This window comes from Callithrix jacchus, chromosome 9 (assembly GCF_049354715.1).
Source record: "Callithrix jacchus isolate 240 chromosome 9, calJac240_pri, whole genome shotgun sequence".
NCBI lineage: Eukaryota > Metazoa > Chordata > Mammalia > Primates > Cebidae > Callithrix > Callithrix jacchus.
The window spans coordinates 61,886,953-61,903,687 of record NC_133510.1 but is presented as its reverse complement, the minus strand read 5'-3'; the positions used below and the strand labels follow the sequence as shown (position 1 = coordinate 61,903,687).

The window sequence follows — 16,735 nt, the reverse complement described above, 5'->3', positions numbered from 1 at the left end:
GCATGCCTGTAATCCCAGCTACTTAGGAGCCTGAGGCAGGAGAATTGCTTGAACCTGGGAGGCAGTGGTTGCAGTGAGCTGAGATCATGCCATTACACTCCAGCCTGGGTGACAAGAGTGAAACTCCATCTCAAAAAAAAAAAAAAAAGCTACTTGATTAGGAGTCAGGAAACCTGGCCTTCTCTTGATTAACTGTGACTTTAGACAAATAACTTATCTTCTTAGCTTACTTATCAATAAAACAGGAAACAATACTTCTACTGGCTATCAGGATTATAGTGAAGATCAAAAAGATGATGTATATGGATACAGTTTATAAACTGTTTATACTTCACACTGTTTATTGCTGAGACCTGCTGTGAATTATCTGCCTGGACTTACTGCAGTGGCAGGTGAAAAAGAGGAGAAAAGTAAAATGCAGGGAGTAGAATGGGAGTACAGAAATGAGGTCCTGGTTTCATTGAGCCGTGAATCAGTACCCCACCTTCCCAATGAGCTGTTAGTTCTAAGCTACCACTCTCTTTTCTTACACTCCAAATGTTAGGGTCCCAGGCCAGGAACCAGCCTGTGAAGATGGGAGGCTCAAACCCCTGTTTAATGATCAGGATTGGTGTGTCGGGATCTCGGCCGCTGGGGTGAGTGCCCAGGTACTGCTGCGATGTGGTAAGGGCGCTCTCCTTCTCTGTGGCATTGGCCTCAGCCCCAATCCACAGGAACACCTGTTACAGTAGAGATTTCATATATGTTACTGTGTTCATAGCAAGGACTAAGTACTAGATCATACACATTACTCTGTCTTTCCCCTTTCTTTCGTGAGCAATTCACAGCCTCAGAAAACTTTCTCAGCATAATTTGTTCAACAAAGAAAGGTTTTCCCAGAATCAGCTTGTTCTTCATCATTTTAATTGCTGTATGTATCTTCCAGATCTGCATTTCCAAATCGGAGCGGTCTCTGAACTTCAGCTTCCTGAACACCACTTCTTGCAGAACATATCCTCTTAACTGCTCTAAGCACCTTAAAGATAACACCCTCAAGATGTAGCTCTTCTTTGCTAAACTTGTATTTATCTGAATCTCCACTTTTGATAAGTGGTATCCATCTAGTCACCTAAGGCAGAAACCTGGGAGTTTCCTAGAAATCCCCCATACCAGTGAGTCACCAGGGCTGACCACCTTTACCACCTAAGCACTTGTCAAATCTGTCACCATCCCTCCATCCCTACTCCAGTGCCCTTATGTAGTAAGCCCACAGTAGCTCTTACTTGACCATGACAATAGTCTACTGATCGCCTTTGTTCCCCCAAAGGCCATATCGTCTGCATGTGGAGTCTGTTGCTATTGATCCTAAGATTAAAAAGTGCATGATTATAGGATAGCTTGATTTTTCCAAAGCAAGGTGGGAAAATGCCCAGGATGGTGAGTTTCAAGCATCACTCTGTTCTCTCCACCCCTGGCAAAAAAAATCCCAGACTTTCTTTTGGTCACTATTGACAAAGGTTTGAGTTGGGGATGGTGCAAGGCTACCCTGGGTTTATTCTAGGGTGGGGATACTACACACAAACAACCCTTACTATAGGAGTCTTTGTCATGTTTGGAGTTCTGCAGCTGTGTCTTACCTGGTCCCAGGTATCTAGGAGCATCACGTCACTGGGGTTCAGGTCATCCTGGGTGAAGTCTGTGATCTCAGTGACAATGAATTGGCCAGTCTTATTGGAACATTCAAAGAGACGGGACTGGACATCTAGGATTTCCTGCTGAAGTCTGCAATACAATCCATTTAAGGGCACCAAACTGCTTAGAAATGTTTGTAAAACTGTTTTAGCCTTTGTGCAATTCACAAGACTGGCAGGCAGGGGGAGCCCAGAAGAGGAGGAGGCTCTCTTCCCATACCTTTTATCATTGGCATAGGGAGTTTTTCCTCCCAGTAGGTCCCAGAACTCGGCTGGCTCCTGGCCTTCGGCCACAGTGTTCTCGCTGCCATCACAGAGAAGGCTGGCCAGCTCCTTAGCCATTGCCCGCTCGTCCCCACTAGACCCCTGAGAGTGGGGCGAGGAGAGCACAGGTGTTAGTTGCAAAAGGGCATTTTGATGTGGAAAGAGAAGCATCTGAGACTAATAACTCAATGTGCTAGGGAGAATCAGCTACCAAGCCACAGTCCCTCAGCCTGGGAAGACAGACAGGTTTGTTCTAGTGCTGGGGAGTGGGGAGGAAAACAGTGTGGGACGAAGAAAAGAACTAGGCTCTGAAACCCACAGTGGGTGTTGGCAAAAGTCACCTTTGTTTCAGCTTCAGTTGGAATTTAAGCACCTACTTTTGATTTTTTTTTAGCAAAAAGTATAAATTTATTTTTAAAAATATGTATAGTATACTCTTTTGGCATACAATTCTAAGGATTCTGACAAACACATAGAATCATGTTAGTACCACCACAGTAAAGGCACAGAACAGTTTCTTCCTCAGTCCCAAAATTATCTGGGGCTGCTTCCCCTTCGGAGTCAAAGCCTCCCTGAATCCTTAACCTCTGGTAACCACTAATCTATTCTCCATCACTAGTTTTGCCTTTTCCAGAATGCTATAAATAGAGTCATACAATATATATCCTTTGAGTCTGGCTTCTTTTTCTTAGCAGAATGCATTTGAGATCTCTGTTGTGTTTACCAGCGGCTCATCCCTTTTTATTGCTGAGTGGCATTCCATCATTCAGAAGTACTACTGTTTATCTGTTGGGTTGTTTCTGATTATGAATAAAGGTGTTATAAACATTTGTGCACAGGTTTTTGTTATTTTATTTAATACCTAGGAGTAGGATTGCTGGATCATATGGTAAATGATCCAGCAATGTATGAATCATTTACTTTAACTTTATGAGAAAGTGTCAACTGGGTACGGTGGCTCACCCCTGTAATCCCAGTACTTTTGGAAACTGAGGCGGGTGGGTCATCCAAGGTCAGGAGTTTGAGACCAGCCTGGGAAACGTGGTGAAACCTTGTATGTACTCAGAATACAAAAATTAGCTGGGCATGGTGGCACACGCCTGTAATCACAGTTACTTGGGAAACTGAGGCAGGAGAATTGCTTGAACCCAGGAGGCGGAGGTTGCAGCGATCCAAGATTGCACCACTGCATTCCAGCTTGGGCAACAGCATGAGACCCTGTGTCAACAACAACAAAAAAAGAAAACTGTGGAAATGTTTTCCAAAAGGTGTACCATTTTGCAGTCCTGCCAGCAGTGCATGAAAATTCCCATTTCTCCGCATCTTTGCTCACATTTTATGTTGACATTTTTTTTTAGCCATTCTAAAAGATGTGTAGTGGTTATCTCATTGTAATTTTGATTCGCATCTCCCTAACGATGTTAAGCATCTTTCCCTATTCAATTCTTTTTTGTAAAACAATTTTAGCACATGTTATTTTATTTTATTTTTCTTGAGATGGAGTCTCGCTGTGTCGCCCAGGCTGGAGTGCAGTGGCACGCTCTTGGCTCACTGCAACCTCTACCTGCCGATTCAAGCAATTTTCCTGCCTCTGCCTCTTGAGTAGCTGGGATTACAGGCAAGCACCACCATACCTGGTTAATTTTTTGTATTTTTAGTAGAGACGGTGTTTTACCAGGCTAGCTAGGCTGGTCTTGAACTCCTGACCTCATTATCCACTTGCCTTGGCCTCCCAAAATGCTGGGATTACAGGTGTGATTCACGGCACCTGGCCTTAGTGCATTGTAATGCACTATTGCAATATGAATTGACATCATATTTTGTATTTTTGTTCGGTATTAGTGCCTGTCTGTTAGAGTCCACCAAGCTCACATGGGAAGATTGACTTATCCAGCTTCCATCTGCATAGAAGTTTATGAGATGTCTGCTGGGTGTAAGCAGGGCTTTCAGTGAGTTTCTAATTGGAGTCTGATTGTGGGGAATGTTGGTGATCCCTTTGAAGATTCCTCAGGAAAAAGGCTTCTCTTTTTGAGGACTGCTCTAGCTTACTCTTTTTTTTTTTTCCTGAGGAGTATCACTCTGTCACTCAGGCTGAGTGCAGTGGCATGATCTCAGCTCACTGAAACCTCTGCCTCCCAGGTCCAAGTGATTCTTCTGCCTTGGCCTCCCAAGTAGCTGGGACTACAGGCATGCCCCGCCTGGCTAATTTTTATATTTTTAGTAGAGATGGGTTTTCATGTTGGCCAGGCGGATCTCAAACTCCTGACCTTGTGATCTGCCCACCTTTGCCTCCCAAAGTGCTGGGATTACAGGTACTGCACCTGACTTTTTTTTTTTTAAATGTGGAATGCTTCATGATTTGCATGCCATCCTTGCGCAGGGACCATGCTAATCTTCTCTGTATCGTTCCAATTTTAGTATATGTGCTGCTGAAGTGAGCACTCCAGCCTACTCTAGGCCCTTTGACCTTGCTGACAGGAGGAGGGGAGTGTGGGTCTGGGCCCCGAGGGGCTGGTCTGACCCCTGGGCCTAGCCATCCTACCTTGCCATACCACAGGTAGTGCTCTGTCTGAGTTCGCAGCAGAAAGACATCATTGGAGTTTAGGGAGGAGGCAAAGGCTGGAACCTCCACTGCTTTGGTGTTAGATTTGTCATTTCCACGAATTTGGAAGAGTCTTACTGGAGGGTCGGGCTCAGCATTTCCCTTCCTGGAAGTCCCACCCTAGAGAGAAGAAAAGCAGAGTCCAGATCTAAGGAGCACTGTGTGAGCAAAGTGCTAGATGAGCTGTTGTGGGGAACGTGATTGTTGTGTTGCTATGTTTGCCCTTGAGGAGCTTCTAAGCTCACTGGAAAGGGTCAGGGCTTGCTGGAGTTATGGTACCAATAATAACAGCTTTCATTCTGAGAACTTTATCATATACCAGGCTCTGTGACTGGTGCTTTACCTACATTATTTCACTGATCCTCATGATAACTCTATGAAGTAGATGTTATTATTCCACAGTACAGATGAGGAAACTGAGACTTAGAAACTTGACTAGTATATGACAAGGCTAGGACTTGACCCCAAATTTGTGTGATATCAAGCATGTGACATTGCTTGGTAGTGCCTCAGCCAGGGCTTCATAGAAGAAGTGGGACTTGAATTTGAAAGGGCACATTTGGGCCAGGCGTGGTGGCTCACACCTGTAATCCCAGCACTTTGGGAGGCCGAGGCAGGTGAATGACAAGGTCAGAAGTTCAATACTAGCCTGCCCAACATAGTGCAACCCCGTCTCTACTAAAAATACAAAAATTAGCCTGGCATAGTGGCAGGCACCTGTAGTCCCAGCTACTTGGGAAGCTGAGGCAGGAGAATCACTTGAACCCTGGAGACAGAGGTTGCAGTGAGCTGAGATTGTGCCACTGCACTCCAGTCTGGGCGACAGAGTCAGACTCCATTTAAAAAAAAAAGAAAGAACGGGCACATCTGCAGTGGGAGGGGTATGGTATGGCACATGTGAGGTCTAATGAGGAGACCCGCCTGACTGGAGTGGAAGGGGCAGGTTAGGGAGCTGAGGGAAGTGCACCTGCACAGGTAAATGGGTCAGGTTATGAAAGACCTTGAACATAATCAGATAGGAGTTCAGACTTGAAGCCCTAGGCAGTAGGGATTCACTTGACTGTCTTAGAGGGATTAACCTCCTTCTTTCTGTGTCTAGTACAAGTTTTACTCCCTACCCCGTCCCTCCTCTCCTCTCCAATGTTAGTTTGGAACATTCCAGCTCATGGGGTAATTTTATCAGAGCGTCCTCACCTCAAAGATAACTAGCTTCCCTTTGAAGATGGCCATGAAGTGGCGTGGTTCCGTCCCCATCCTGACTCGAACCTGCACAGCGGCCCCATCAAACTGCCGATCCACCTCCACTGCCTGGAATGCTGAGGCTGCCAGCTCATCCTGTGAGGCGTGGCGGCCCTGCAATGGTGAGAGAACATGAAGGACCCATGCTTCCTGCCCCAGCCCAGTGGCCAGAGGACGTATCAGGATCCAAAGCTGAAGCCTGTGACAGGCCTACCTGCCAGATGTACAAGATGTAATGCGGCTTCCCGTTCACCTCATATGTGTAGAGGACCAGATAACAGTCTCCCCCATAAAAGAAGCCATACCATTGATATTCCACGGGGACCAGCTCCAGGTTCTCAATTCTCCAGACCTGGGCATGGAAGGAGACACCGTTTTCCAGAGATGGGGGGGCTGGGAGGGGGATGGGCCATGCTAAAGAGAGAATCCAGGTGGGGAAGGTGCTAACGTTTACTCCCATGTTCTCTTTCTCTCTCTGGTTCTCTCCCACTGGTGAGGACTCATCACATTTGCATGATTTGAATCCTAAGATTAACTGGGCCTTCCTGGTCAGGAGCATCCTGTCATGCCTTGGTCTTTGCAAGGCTGAGCGATGATTTGAATATATCTTCCAGGTGCGATATCAGCAGCATATTTGAGGATGTGCGTTTCACCCCCCTGAAAACTCTACACACTCACAAGACTCTTAGAGAAGGTTGTTGAGGTGCCGGAGGGGAAAGAGAAAGCAAAGCAGACCCAGAATCACCTGCACCCCTGACCCCAGCAGGCCAGCCAGGAAGGCCAGTGCTGCTGCCTGCCCTGACGTTTGAATCATTGGGCCTACCTCGACTTTTCCGTCGCCATCATCGACCATTCTTTCCTGGGCAGCTACCTCTGGCTTTGTGTGGAGCAGAGTCACATCAAACTTATCCTGGAAAACTTTAGCTGTGGAGAAAGGGTTGGGAAAAGCTGAGTGAGTAAGAAGCATCTGTGCCTGTCTTTATAGAGAGACCCAGCAGTGAGAGGATGATTGGGGGCAATCTCACCAGTTTTACCAATGCTGAATGTTTTCCCCAGGCCCATGGTCTGGTCCTTTACTGACCACTTCTGGAACAGCTGCTTGAACATGGCTGACTCAGCACCATCGTTGACAGTCTCCACGTTGGTGCTGCTGGGGTAGCCCTTCATCTTGATGAAGCCCTGTAGAGCCACCCATTCCCAAAGGCAGGTCAGTCATGGAGTATACTGAGTTCTTTGCCTGGTAATTCACCTCTTTGAAGGTGCATAATAAGATCCCTCCCCTATGGGAATCTGAGTCAGATTCTAACTCCCTTCTGTCTAAGGACAAAGTTACTTGCCTAAAAAAAAATGACTGAGTGGAACATTTTTGGATCTCTTTATTGGCTTGTGGTGATTATGATTGTTTATTTTTTGGAAGATTACCCTGTGTTCTTTTAGCACTTCTGTACTTACTTTGTATTGCATTTGTTTGCTCATTTATTGCTTTGTAAATGCATCTTGCTTAGTTCATCTACATGGATCTGCACAAATATAAGCTCCTTGAGGACAGGGTCATTAACCTCGATAAGTGATATTTCCTTCAATAATAATAGCCACCTTTTATTGAGCAGGTGCTGTGTGCCAAGTAGTGTTCTGAGTGCCTTTTTTTTAAGGCAGAGTCTCTCTCTCACCCAGGCTGAAGTGCAGTGTGTGATCTCGGCTCACTGTGACCTCTGCCTCCTGGACTCAAGTGATTCTCCTGTCTTAGTGCCCCGCCAAGTAGCCAGGACTACAGGCATGCACCACCATGCCTGGCTAATTTTTTGTGTGTTTTTAGTAGAGATGGGGTTTCACCATGTTGGCCAGTCTGATCTTGAACTCCTGACCGCAGGTGATCTTCCTGACTTGGCCTCCCAAAACACTGGGATTACAGGCATGAGCCACTGTGCCCAGCCCTGAGTGCTTTACAAATGATATTTAATCCTCACAATAACCCTAAGAGATGGGTATGATCCTCATGTTAGATATGGGGAAACTGAGGCCCAGTAGTCTTCCCCAGAGCACTCAGCCGGAAAAGGCAAAACCTGAATTTGAATCCCAGTTTGTCTGTCTGACTCTGCAGTCCATGTGTGTAACCACAACTCTTTTTTTTTTTGAGACGGAGTTTCGCTCTTGTTACCCAGGCTACAGTGCAATGGCGCGATCTCGGCTCACCGCAACCTCCGCCTCCTGGGTTCAGGCAATTCTCCTGCCTCAGCCTCCTGAGTAGCTGGGATTACAGGCATGCGCCACTATGCCCAGCTAATTTTTTGTATTTTTAGTAGAGACGGGGTTTCACCATGTTGACCAGGATGGTCTCGATCTCTTGACCTCATGATCCACCCGCCTTGGCCTCCCAAAGTGCTGGGATTACAGGTTTGAGCCACTGCGCCCAGCCATAACCATAATGTTATATGCTCAAATGCCTAGCATGGCTCTGTGAAATGACACATCTGGAGTGCTCTTAGCAGAATTATTTGAACAGTATTGCACATCTGTAGCTCCTACCAGTGCTTTAGACATGGCTGCCTGTTTTTCAGCCTTTGTGGCTCTTTTTCCTTTCCACACGTATATCTTGGTTCCACTTTGGTCCAGGATGTAGCAGTCCTAAAGCAGTCAGAGATAGGTATGGTTGCTCAAGGTCAGAAGGAAGATTCTTGCTCAGGGTCTGCTTCTGAAGCAGGTCTGGCTACCCAAAGCTAAGTCCGCCCAAACTCTACTTACATCATGGTTCAGTAAGTCCTGGACCAGAGGCCTCGTTGCTACCTCTGTGACCTGCAGCTGCCCAGCTGAATCTGAGACACTGGAGAAGAGGAGAGGTTAGCCTGTGCTTTTTCCTCTATAAAACATCTTGTAGTCAACTAGATGTTGTTCTGTTTTGTTTTAGTTTGGCGTTTCTGGGTAGAATGTGACTTCTTAAGACAGTCATGGCTTGAGTGAAGATAGGAATGTGCAGACTCTTTTCTCTGGTGGATACTTTTGTTTATCTCTCTCCCAAACATTATCCCTTCTACATCCCTGGGCATGTGTAGGGCAGAGTAAAGGAAAGGCCTCCTCAAGAGTTCAGGAGAGTTGCTAACAAGAACAACTGCCTCCTTGAGCGAGGGATCTCCAAGCTTTCTAGGAGCTGCATTTGGAAAGGACTGAGAAGAAACCCAGATGGCTACACCCAAAACAAGGAGCCAAGCAGAGGTGGCTGGTATTCTAGGGGACACCTTCCCCCCACCCCAGCTTCCAGCTAAAGTCAGGTTTAGCTACTCACTGATACAACATGATATTTGATTTCTGCTGCTGATCTATGATCTCATCAGGGACTGCAGGCTTGATAATGGAGCGTCGGCCAAGGGTGTCCTGAAGGACCTTCATCAGCTCTGGGCTGGCTGCCTCCTTGTCTCCCTCAATCACTCCTATTTCAGCACGGCCCCCTCGCTCCCTGTCTCGAATATCCTTTGCCAGAAGCATAGCCTGTCAAAGAAGCCCAAGGAAGCCATCAGCTCCACTGGGAACCCTTTCTGCCTGATGTCTTTTGGGAAAGCAGCCTAGATCCCAGACACAGGAGTTATTAGGATGCTGAGGAGTCCAGGGTGAGTTACAAACTCACACACTTGGCCTGTCTCCAAGACAGATTCCACTCAAAGGCAGGGCTCCCACTTGATTCTTGGGGAAGAGCCAGCATGGAGGGAAGAAGAAAGAGGAACATGAGAGTGCTAAGGCTAGGAAGCCATACCTTCAGGCGCTCCCCACTGTTGCTCTCTGGGCCATTCCATTGGATGATGACTTTCCCAAGGTCCAGCAAGAAAACATCGCCTCGGTTGAAACTGTCCCAGCTCATTTCCACCTATAGATGAGGGGTAAACATTTTTCAGGAGGAATTCTTAGGTCCCAGGTGGAGAAGCCCTGGGCCTGGGGCAGACAGTGTGCAGGACTGACCTCGGTGGCCCTGATGTTTCTTTTCCCCTTCACATGTAGCAGCCGCTTCACGTTGTAGGTGTTGGTCTCCATGTGCTTCATACCAGAGGCGACACCTCCCTTCTTGTAGCTGAGGGAACATCCATTAGTTGTTAGAGTGCCTGCTATGTGCTAGGATCTGGGAGACAGTGGTGAATTACACAGATGCAGCCTCACTCGTGTGATTATGACAGTACATCAGCAAGGTATGTACAGATGGTGGCAACTGCTGCCCTACAAGTAGACTGGGTGAGTGACTTTCTGGTAGTGAGGTGGGGCAGGCTTCTCTGAAGAAGTGACATTTGAGCTGAGATACTACAGGGTAAATGAACCAATACCCAGAGTAATAGTGCTTCAGGCAGAGGAGACATCAGTGATGAAGACCCCTGCAGCACAGAGGGCTTGTTTTGTTCCAGGAACTGTCTGAATGTCAGTGTGTCACTTCGAGAGGGGCACAAGTTGGGCTGCAGCAGAAGCATTAATGACTTGACAGCCTTAAGACCACCTATGCTCAGAATCAGCTCCCCGACCCAGGCACAGCCCAGCCCAGCCTCTGATCCAGGGGTCCTGCACTTTAAGGAAATTCAGAAGGTAACCCTGGAGCAGAGGGGCTTTGTCCTGGGGTTCCCCAGTGGCTCAGTGTGCTCCTCTGTGCCCAGAAGGGCCTCTGTCAGTGGAGACTGCCGACCTGCAAGAAGCTGATCTTGGCCCGGCCTCACAATTCTCAAGCTCATTGGAATTCCTCTTTTTGTTTTAATGTCAAGGGCAAAGTTTTGAATTAAAGTTCTCAGTTGATGAAACATCATCATCATCGACCTGCACTCCCTCTCTTGTGTTATGTGTCTGTGTATTCCCTTTATATGCATGCCCTGCTTCCACTCCTTCCCCCATGTATGTTTCCATTCTGTTGTTTTTATTTTCATTCTAGTAAACTATGCTCCCCCCCACCAACTGTTTTTTTTTTTTAAAGACAGGGTCTCACTCTGTCACCCAGGCTAGAGTTCAGTAGTACAATCATGGCTTATTGCAGCCTTGACCTCCCAGGCTTAAGTGATGCTCATCAGGGACTGCAGGCTTGATAATGGAGGGCTTGATAACCTCAGCCCACAGAGTAGCTAGGACTACAGGAGTGTACCACCACCATGCCTGGCTAGGTTTTTAACAAAACATTTTTTGTAGAGATGGGGGCGGGGGGGTCTCACTATGTGTCCTAGGCTGGTCTCGAACTCCTGGGCTCAAGTGATCCTCCTGCCTCAGCCTCCCAAAATGTTGGGATTACAGGCATGAGCCACCATGCCCAGCCTGTCCTGCTAAGCACCATGTTGCGAGCTCTGTCCTGTGTTAAGGCGTGTGTCTGTTGCTTCTGGCTCCTGCATATCACTCTGTGGTGTCCATGTCCAGTCTCCCAGTGATGGGCACCTATGTTGCCTGCAGATTCCTAAGCCCATTAATGACGCTGCTACGAACAGTCTGGTCCACATGCTCTTATGGACCTGGGTATGTGAGAGTTTCTGTGAGTTACACACAAAGGAGTGAGATTTGCAAGTGGCCCTAACTACTCTCCAGGATTCTGTGCTAGTCCACACTTCCACCAGCAGGGCACAAGGGCTATTCCCCATAGCCTTGCCAACACTTGTCACCTCCCAGCTGTTTAATTTGCTACTCTAGTAGGCAGAAGTGACAGCTTTGTTTTGATTTGCATTTCTCTGATTACTTTCTTCACATGCATTTTGGCCTTTTGGGTTTCCTCTTCTGTAAACTGCTGCTTCTGTCCTTGCTCTGTGCACTGCTACTCACATGATGCCCTGCTTGAAGTAGCCACGGAAGGTGTCTGACTCATGGTACTGGACCTCTCGGTGCTGCACAGGGCTGCCTCCCAGGTAGTCGTCCAGCTGTGTGGTGTAGATGGCTGCGCAGCTCTGCTCATCCTGGGAGGAGTCCTTCCCGATCCAGAAGTGGATGTCCTGGGATAGGAGACTGGCCACTCTCCGGGTCTGAGGTGTAGCCAGAGAGATCAGGTCAGGGGCTAGCTCACCTCCCCTTTGCTGCTGGCCCCTCTGGCTTGAGGAGTATGAAGCACATGTGCCTACCCTTGGCAGACTCAGGGCCCTCTCTCCTGCAGTGGATGCGGGAGCTGCCTTGGCTCCCTGAGCAGACCTGCAATTATGGCATAAGTTTTGGCAGCCCAAATGTTCCCCACATTTGGGGAAAGTTGACAGCTTGTTGTTCCCCAAATAAATAGAAACCAACGGGCATCTTTTCCTAGCCGGGTTTCAGCTTACCTCACAGGTCCCCTTGGCCCCTTGCACTCACAGCTGGCACAGCGCTGATTGGTACACCTGTATGGCCCTGTCAGCACCATTCATGTCAGTCTTCTCCATGGGGATGAGCACTTTGAGGCTGGAGACAGGCCTTTATCTGGCCTTTTTCCACACCACTTTAATGTGGGGCTAGGCCTGGGAGAAGTGCTGCTTGTAGGTGGCTCACTGAGGTTCTGACGGAGGGCCCTCCCCACATCCTTTGATGCAGAATTAAAACCCCAGGCCTAATGATGGCCTTTGGTAGTCAGACTGGAAGTCTGCTCTGCATAGTGCTGAGGAACCATTGAGATGGATACAAGGGACTGCCTGCCTTCCCTCACCAGCACATCTCTCTGTAGAGTTCAAGAACTGGCCCGAGGGGAGGAGCTCACAGGAATGAGGAGGAGGGTGCTCACCGAGAGGATGACGTAGCAGTCCCCCTCATAGAAGTTGCCATGAGCACTCACAGGCACCAGCGCCAACTCCATTTTCTGGAAGGACAAGGGGTGGGTGTAGGATGCATCCCCTCCTGCCTCCCTTCCTCACAAGCCTCCCTCTCCTCTGTCACTTGGTGCACGTGGTAGGGAGAAGGAAAGGAGATGTTCCTGATGACCTTCTAGGACAAGAGGCAGCCAGCCACAGGGTTAATGTGGCCACCCCTCTGGCTTCTGTGAGCTCTGCTTACATCACCCTGGATCTGAATCTGGGTCCCTATCCTGCTTTCCCCTCACCCTAGTCTCCTCTCGACTTCTCACCTGGTCTCATCTCACTCTGTTGTGGGAAGCCTGTGAGCCACCTCCAGCCATTTGCTGGATATAAACAACCAAGTACAAACCCTTCTCTGAGCCGTTGTGCCAGCACCTCCAACACTCTTCCCAATGCTGACCGCTGGGTACTGGCCCAGGCCCATGTAGGAAAGAACACTTGGATTCTGCGGGGCTGTGGGAGGTGGAGGATAACATTTGGGGAGTGCCAGCGGTCAGCAGGGCTCTGTGCCAAGTGTCTTATATTTGGAGTCTGGGTCAGGGCTCTGATCTGTTACTGCATGTATGGCTGGGCCCTGGAAGGCTGTTCACACACCCTTGATGTAGATTTTTCATTACTCTCTCCAGGTGTGGGAAACTTGCAGCCATACTTGTGTGTGTTCTACATAAACTGTGTTAAATGTTAAATACACTGCAAATCTGCTAACCCTGTTTTAGTACCTGTTAGTTTTTAAGGAAACTGGTAGCCTTAAAACAATGGAAGTGACCTGGGCCTCACAGTCTCTGTGATGCTTGCTGGAGAGCTGACTCCCCCTCCTGGCTGAGGATAGTGAAGTGAGGCACCACCTCTGGGTTTTATGTAGCAGCAACTGACAGGGCTGGGGCAGGGGTTGGGAGGAATCCTCATACCTGGCAGGTGGAGCTACCCAGGCCAGGGTGGTTCTCAGCTATGGATTGCTGGAGCTCACAGCCACCCAGAGGGGCTCAAGCCCAAGTGGAGATGGGATGAACAGTGCCTCATCTCTGCAGTTCCCCCTCAGTTCTCTCCATACTTTATAGGCGCCAGGGTGCCCTTTGGAAGACATGTTCCATTTCTCTGATGGAAGCCGCCAGGAGTCTGCTGGGTAGGTCCCACCTGTCTTTCTAGGGCATTTCCTGCAAGTGCAGACTTACTGAGCAGGTGGCTGGATAAAGGACAAGCTTGTTTTTGCCTGAAGCCCTGTTCTCTGGGGCTGAGCATTTCCTCCACCTGCCAACCACCTGCTTTGAGCACCCAGGAGAGGTGAAGGATGGGAAACAAGTACTTTGATGCTGCATCTCACTGTCCTCAAACCACAGGCAAAGGTGTGCTGGTGGGCTGTTGCCTAGCAGCCCCAGGCAGCCAGACTCTGCTTCCAGATTCCCATGGTCATAACTAAGGTGCCTCCAACCCAACTCACCTCTATTCTCCAGATGATGATCCCAGGGTCGTTGTCCACAGCCCTGAAGGCACTGCTCAGAGACATGGTGCTTGTCTTTCCAGGACTGAAATGTCACAGAGCAAGAGGGGAGATGATGCCCTTCACTGTAGTGGACATCAATCCAGTTTTTCTGCTAAGTTACTTCCCAGTCTCTTAGCCATCCTGCCACACCTTCATGGTGTATCCCTGCACCATTTCACAATGATGGGAGCAAGGACTTGTTCAAGTGCACATAGTAAGCCTGGCTGACCTGGGGATTACCATCCATGAGTTCTGCTTCCCACCTACCACTGCCCTAAAGAGCTCCTCCGGTCATCGTCATGGTTATTTACCAAAGGGGTGATAAATATGTTAAGCCCTGTATTGATTCATTTTGCATATGTTATCTCTAATTTTCAGAAGGTGATTTTCTTCATCTTACCTTGTGTGAATTTGAGGTTTAGAAAGGCTGAATAACTTGCACAAGATCACACACTAGAATGAAATGCTTATCTGATCCCCAAACCTGTGCTTCTAGCCACTTTGATGTACTACAACCCTTCCCAAACCAATCTAAGTTCAGTGGCATTTGGACAGAAAAGCTAGTCAGAAAAAGTATTTCCAAACTGAGTTGATGTCTCTCACTCTCATTCCCTCTAATTCTTTCCAAGTTCCCTGCTTGCAAGGCCTTCTCCACAGTCGACTTTGACCTCCTCTTTGTCTTTTATCTTGTGTTTTTTTAAAGTAAACTATTGTAAAACTCAACGCTTCCCTCTTTTGTCATATGACTATTATATTCCCTGTGCTTTCCAGATGCAAAGGAAAATAAAATGGCAGGGCGGGCCTGGGACAAAGGGTTCTGGGTGCCAGCAGGGTGTGGCCTGGTCTGGCCTCTGGACAGATGGCTTCTTCTCTCCCTCCCACACAGACCCAAGCTTCTCTGTGTAAGTGTGAACCTCAGATACTTAGACCTCTCCAGTTCCTTCAGGACTGAGCAAGTCAGGGTGGGGAGAGGGAGGAAGTGGTGAAGATCTGAGTCTGTGTGGGTTGTGCACCATCTGTATTCAAGGAGCATCTTGGGTAATGAAGGACCTACCCATGTCCATGGTCACGTAGAGGCTTTATAGAAGTAAAATACCTACTTCTTGCTCTCAAGGAGCTTTAAATCTAATGACATGAATAATTAATGTAAACTAGATTAATTTCTCCCGAGAAGCAAAGGAAAAAGGATGAGGTTGATGGATTTACATAACATTTAAAAATTTTCACCCAAAAAGGACTGTATCGATTTTTGCTATGTGGGGACATACTGCGCTTGTTAAGAGGAACATGTCTGACCATTCTTTTCGTGAACGTTGAAGGACAAAGCCAAGTTTGGAAAACATGTACCATTATCTAGTATGGACTTTGGCAAAAAAAAACCCAAAACAAAACATAAAGCACAAAGCAAACTCCCTTTGTCTACTGCTGTAGCAGGACTACAGCAAGGCAGTGGTGCGGAGCAGCCAGTGTTTGAGAATTTGATTTGATGACTTGTGCTGCCCCACCCAGTGCTGCTCAGAATTGCCAGGATATATGGTGTTTGGGTTTTCTTCAGACCCTATGTAGCAGGCGTTAAAGGCAAAAGCCATGAGCAAACTAGGGGAAGGGGACAAGGGCCAGTGAATTCATTCTTTGGGACAGAGAACTGTCACCTTGGTAAAAGCCAGCATTAATTAGGACTGTGAGCCTCAGAGGCTGAATCCTGTCCCATTTCCCAGCAGGAATTTAGGAATCAAGGAGCTCACTGGTGTAGGCACCCCAAATGTAAGAGAGGAGGATAAGCTCCAGGAAGGGACTTCCTGCCACACTGGAACCCACGGAAAACAAAATTCTGACATCAAAGTCTCCCAAAGCTGGGTCTCTCCTTCTTTCCTCCCTAATTCTAATTCAGTATCATTTGAGAGGTCTGTGAAACCCCTTGTGGGAGTACAGTTTTGAAATTTCAGGTTAAAAGCCAGTGGCCTTTAATTCTCAGAGATGCCCTTATGAATGGACCCTGAGCAGAGGAAGCTGTTTTGTTGTTTTTGAGACAGGGTCTCTGTCACCCAGGCTGTAGTGCAGTGGTATGATCACAGCTCACTTCAATCTCCACCTCCTGGGCTCAAGTGATCCTCCTGCCTCAGCCTCCTGAGAAGCTGCGGCTACTGGTGTCCACCATCATGCCTGGCTATTTTTTGATTTTCTGTAGAGAGAGGTTCTCACTATTTTGCCCAGGTTGGTCACAAGTTACAATTCCTGGCCTCAAGCAATCCTTATGCCCTGGCCTCCCAAAGTGCTGGGATTACAAGTGTGAGCCACCTCTGTGGGCCAGGAAGCTGGTTTTAACTCCTCCTGCCTTGCTCCAGACCATCTTTCTCTAAGGATAGGTGAAAGGGGTCTGTCTTTCCCAGCTTTTGAGGATGTGCCCTGTATGTTCAGTTCTCTCTAAGAGCTTCTACTTCTCAACAAGAAGTTTGCAAAACTGGCCAGACTCCTGGTTCATTTGTAAAGTCTCATCTCAGAAGACAAGGCAAGGGACTCTCAAGCTCCTCTTCCTTTCATTTCTTCCTCATTCAGGATTTACTGGCATGCCCCTCGAAAATCAGAGATCTTACCTTGCCTTCTTGCTCACCAGTCTTCCCAGTTTCCCAGCGAGTAAGCAGCAGCAGTATTGAAGAACCACTCCAAAGCAGGAGGCTCTAGGTCCTGCTGCCTTAGCTTAGCAATGGCTGCAGAGACACTGGGTTAT

General features: G+C 48.0%; 2 protein-coding genes and 1 non-coding gene across 5 annotated transcripts in view; 1 reads left to right on the top strand and 2 right to left on the bottom strand.

Annotated features, from left to right (window-relative positions):
• Positions 1 to 2,762, top strand: part of TSFM (Ts translation elongation factor, mitochondrial) — a 20,823-nt gene extending 18,061 nt beyond the window's left edge. Inside the window, exon 6 of the mRNA XM_035256240.3 lies at positions 926 to 2,762. Coding sequence (XP_035112131.3) covers positions 926 to 1,002 — 77 coding nt within the window. The 3' untranslated portion in view covers positions 1,003 to 2,762. The remainder of the gene's footprint in view (positions 1 to 925) is intronic.
• The window catches only part of AVIL (advillin), a 20,944-nt gene extending 4,237 nt beyond the window's left edge, over positions 1 to 16,707 (bottom strand). Inside the window, exons 1-17 of one of the 3 annotated variants that reach the window (XM_054238341.2) lie at positions 16,602 to 16,707; positions 13,966 to 14,050; positions 12,458 to 12,532; positions 11,539 to 11,735; positions 9,724 to 9,832; positions 9,521 to 9,631; positions 9,056 to 9,258; positions 8,518 to 8,596; positions 8,302 to 8,400; positions 6,801 to 6,954; positions 6,599 to 6,699; positions 5,990 to 6,127; positions 5,731 to 5,889; positions 4,477 to 4,656; positions 1,891 to 2,036; positions 1,617 to 1,761; positions 531 to 719 (exon numbers count right to left, since the gene is read on the bottom strand). In XM_054238341.2, the coding sequence (XP_054094316.1) occupies positions 531 to 719; positions 1,617 to 1,761; positions 1,891 to 2,036; positions 4,477 to 4,656; positions 5,731 to 5,889; positions 5,990 to 6,127; positions 6,599 to 6,699; positions 6,801 to 6,954; positions 8,302 to 8,400; positions 8,518 to 8,596; positions 9,056 to 9,258; positions 9,521 to 9,631; positions 9,724 to 9,832; positions 11,539 to 11,735; positions 12,458 to 12,532; positions 13,966 to 14,031 (2,151 nt within the window). In that variant the 5' untranslated portion in view covers positions 14,032 to 14,050; positions 16,602 to 16,707. Of the gene's footprint in view, positions 1 to 530; positions 720 to 1,616; positions 2,037 to 4,476; positions 4,657 to 5,730; positions 5,890 to 5,989; positions 6,128 to 6,598; positions 6,700 to 6,800; positions 6,955 to 8,301; positions 8,401 to 8,517; positions 8,597 to 9,055; positions 9,259 to 9,520; positions 9,632 to 9,723; positions 9,833 to 11,538; positions 11,736 to 12,457; positions 12,533 to 13,965; positions 14,051 to 16,601 lie in introns of all 3 variants that reach the window. The other 2 variants (XM_054238340.2, XM_035256237.3) reach the window with 2 other exon arrangements.
• Positions 4,271 to 4,376, bottom strand: LOC118144583 (U6 spliceosomal RNA). The gene has a single exon (XR_004729351.3). It is a non-coding gene; the product is annotated as a U6 spliceosomal RNA (small nuclear RNA).
• Positions 16,708 to 16,735: the final 28 nt, after the last annotated feature.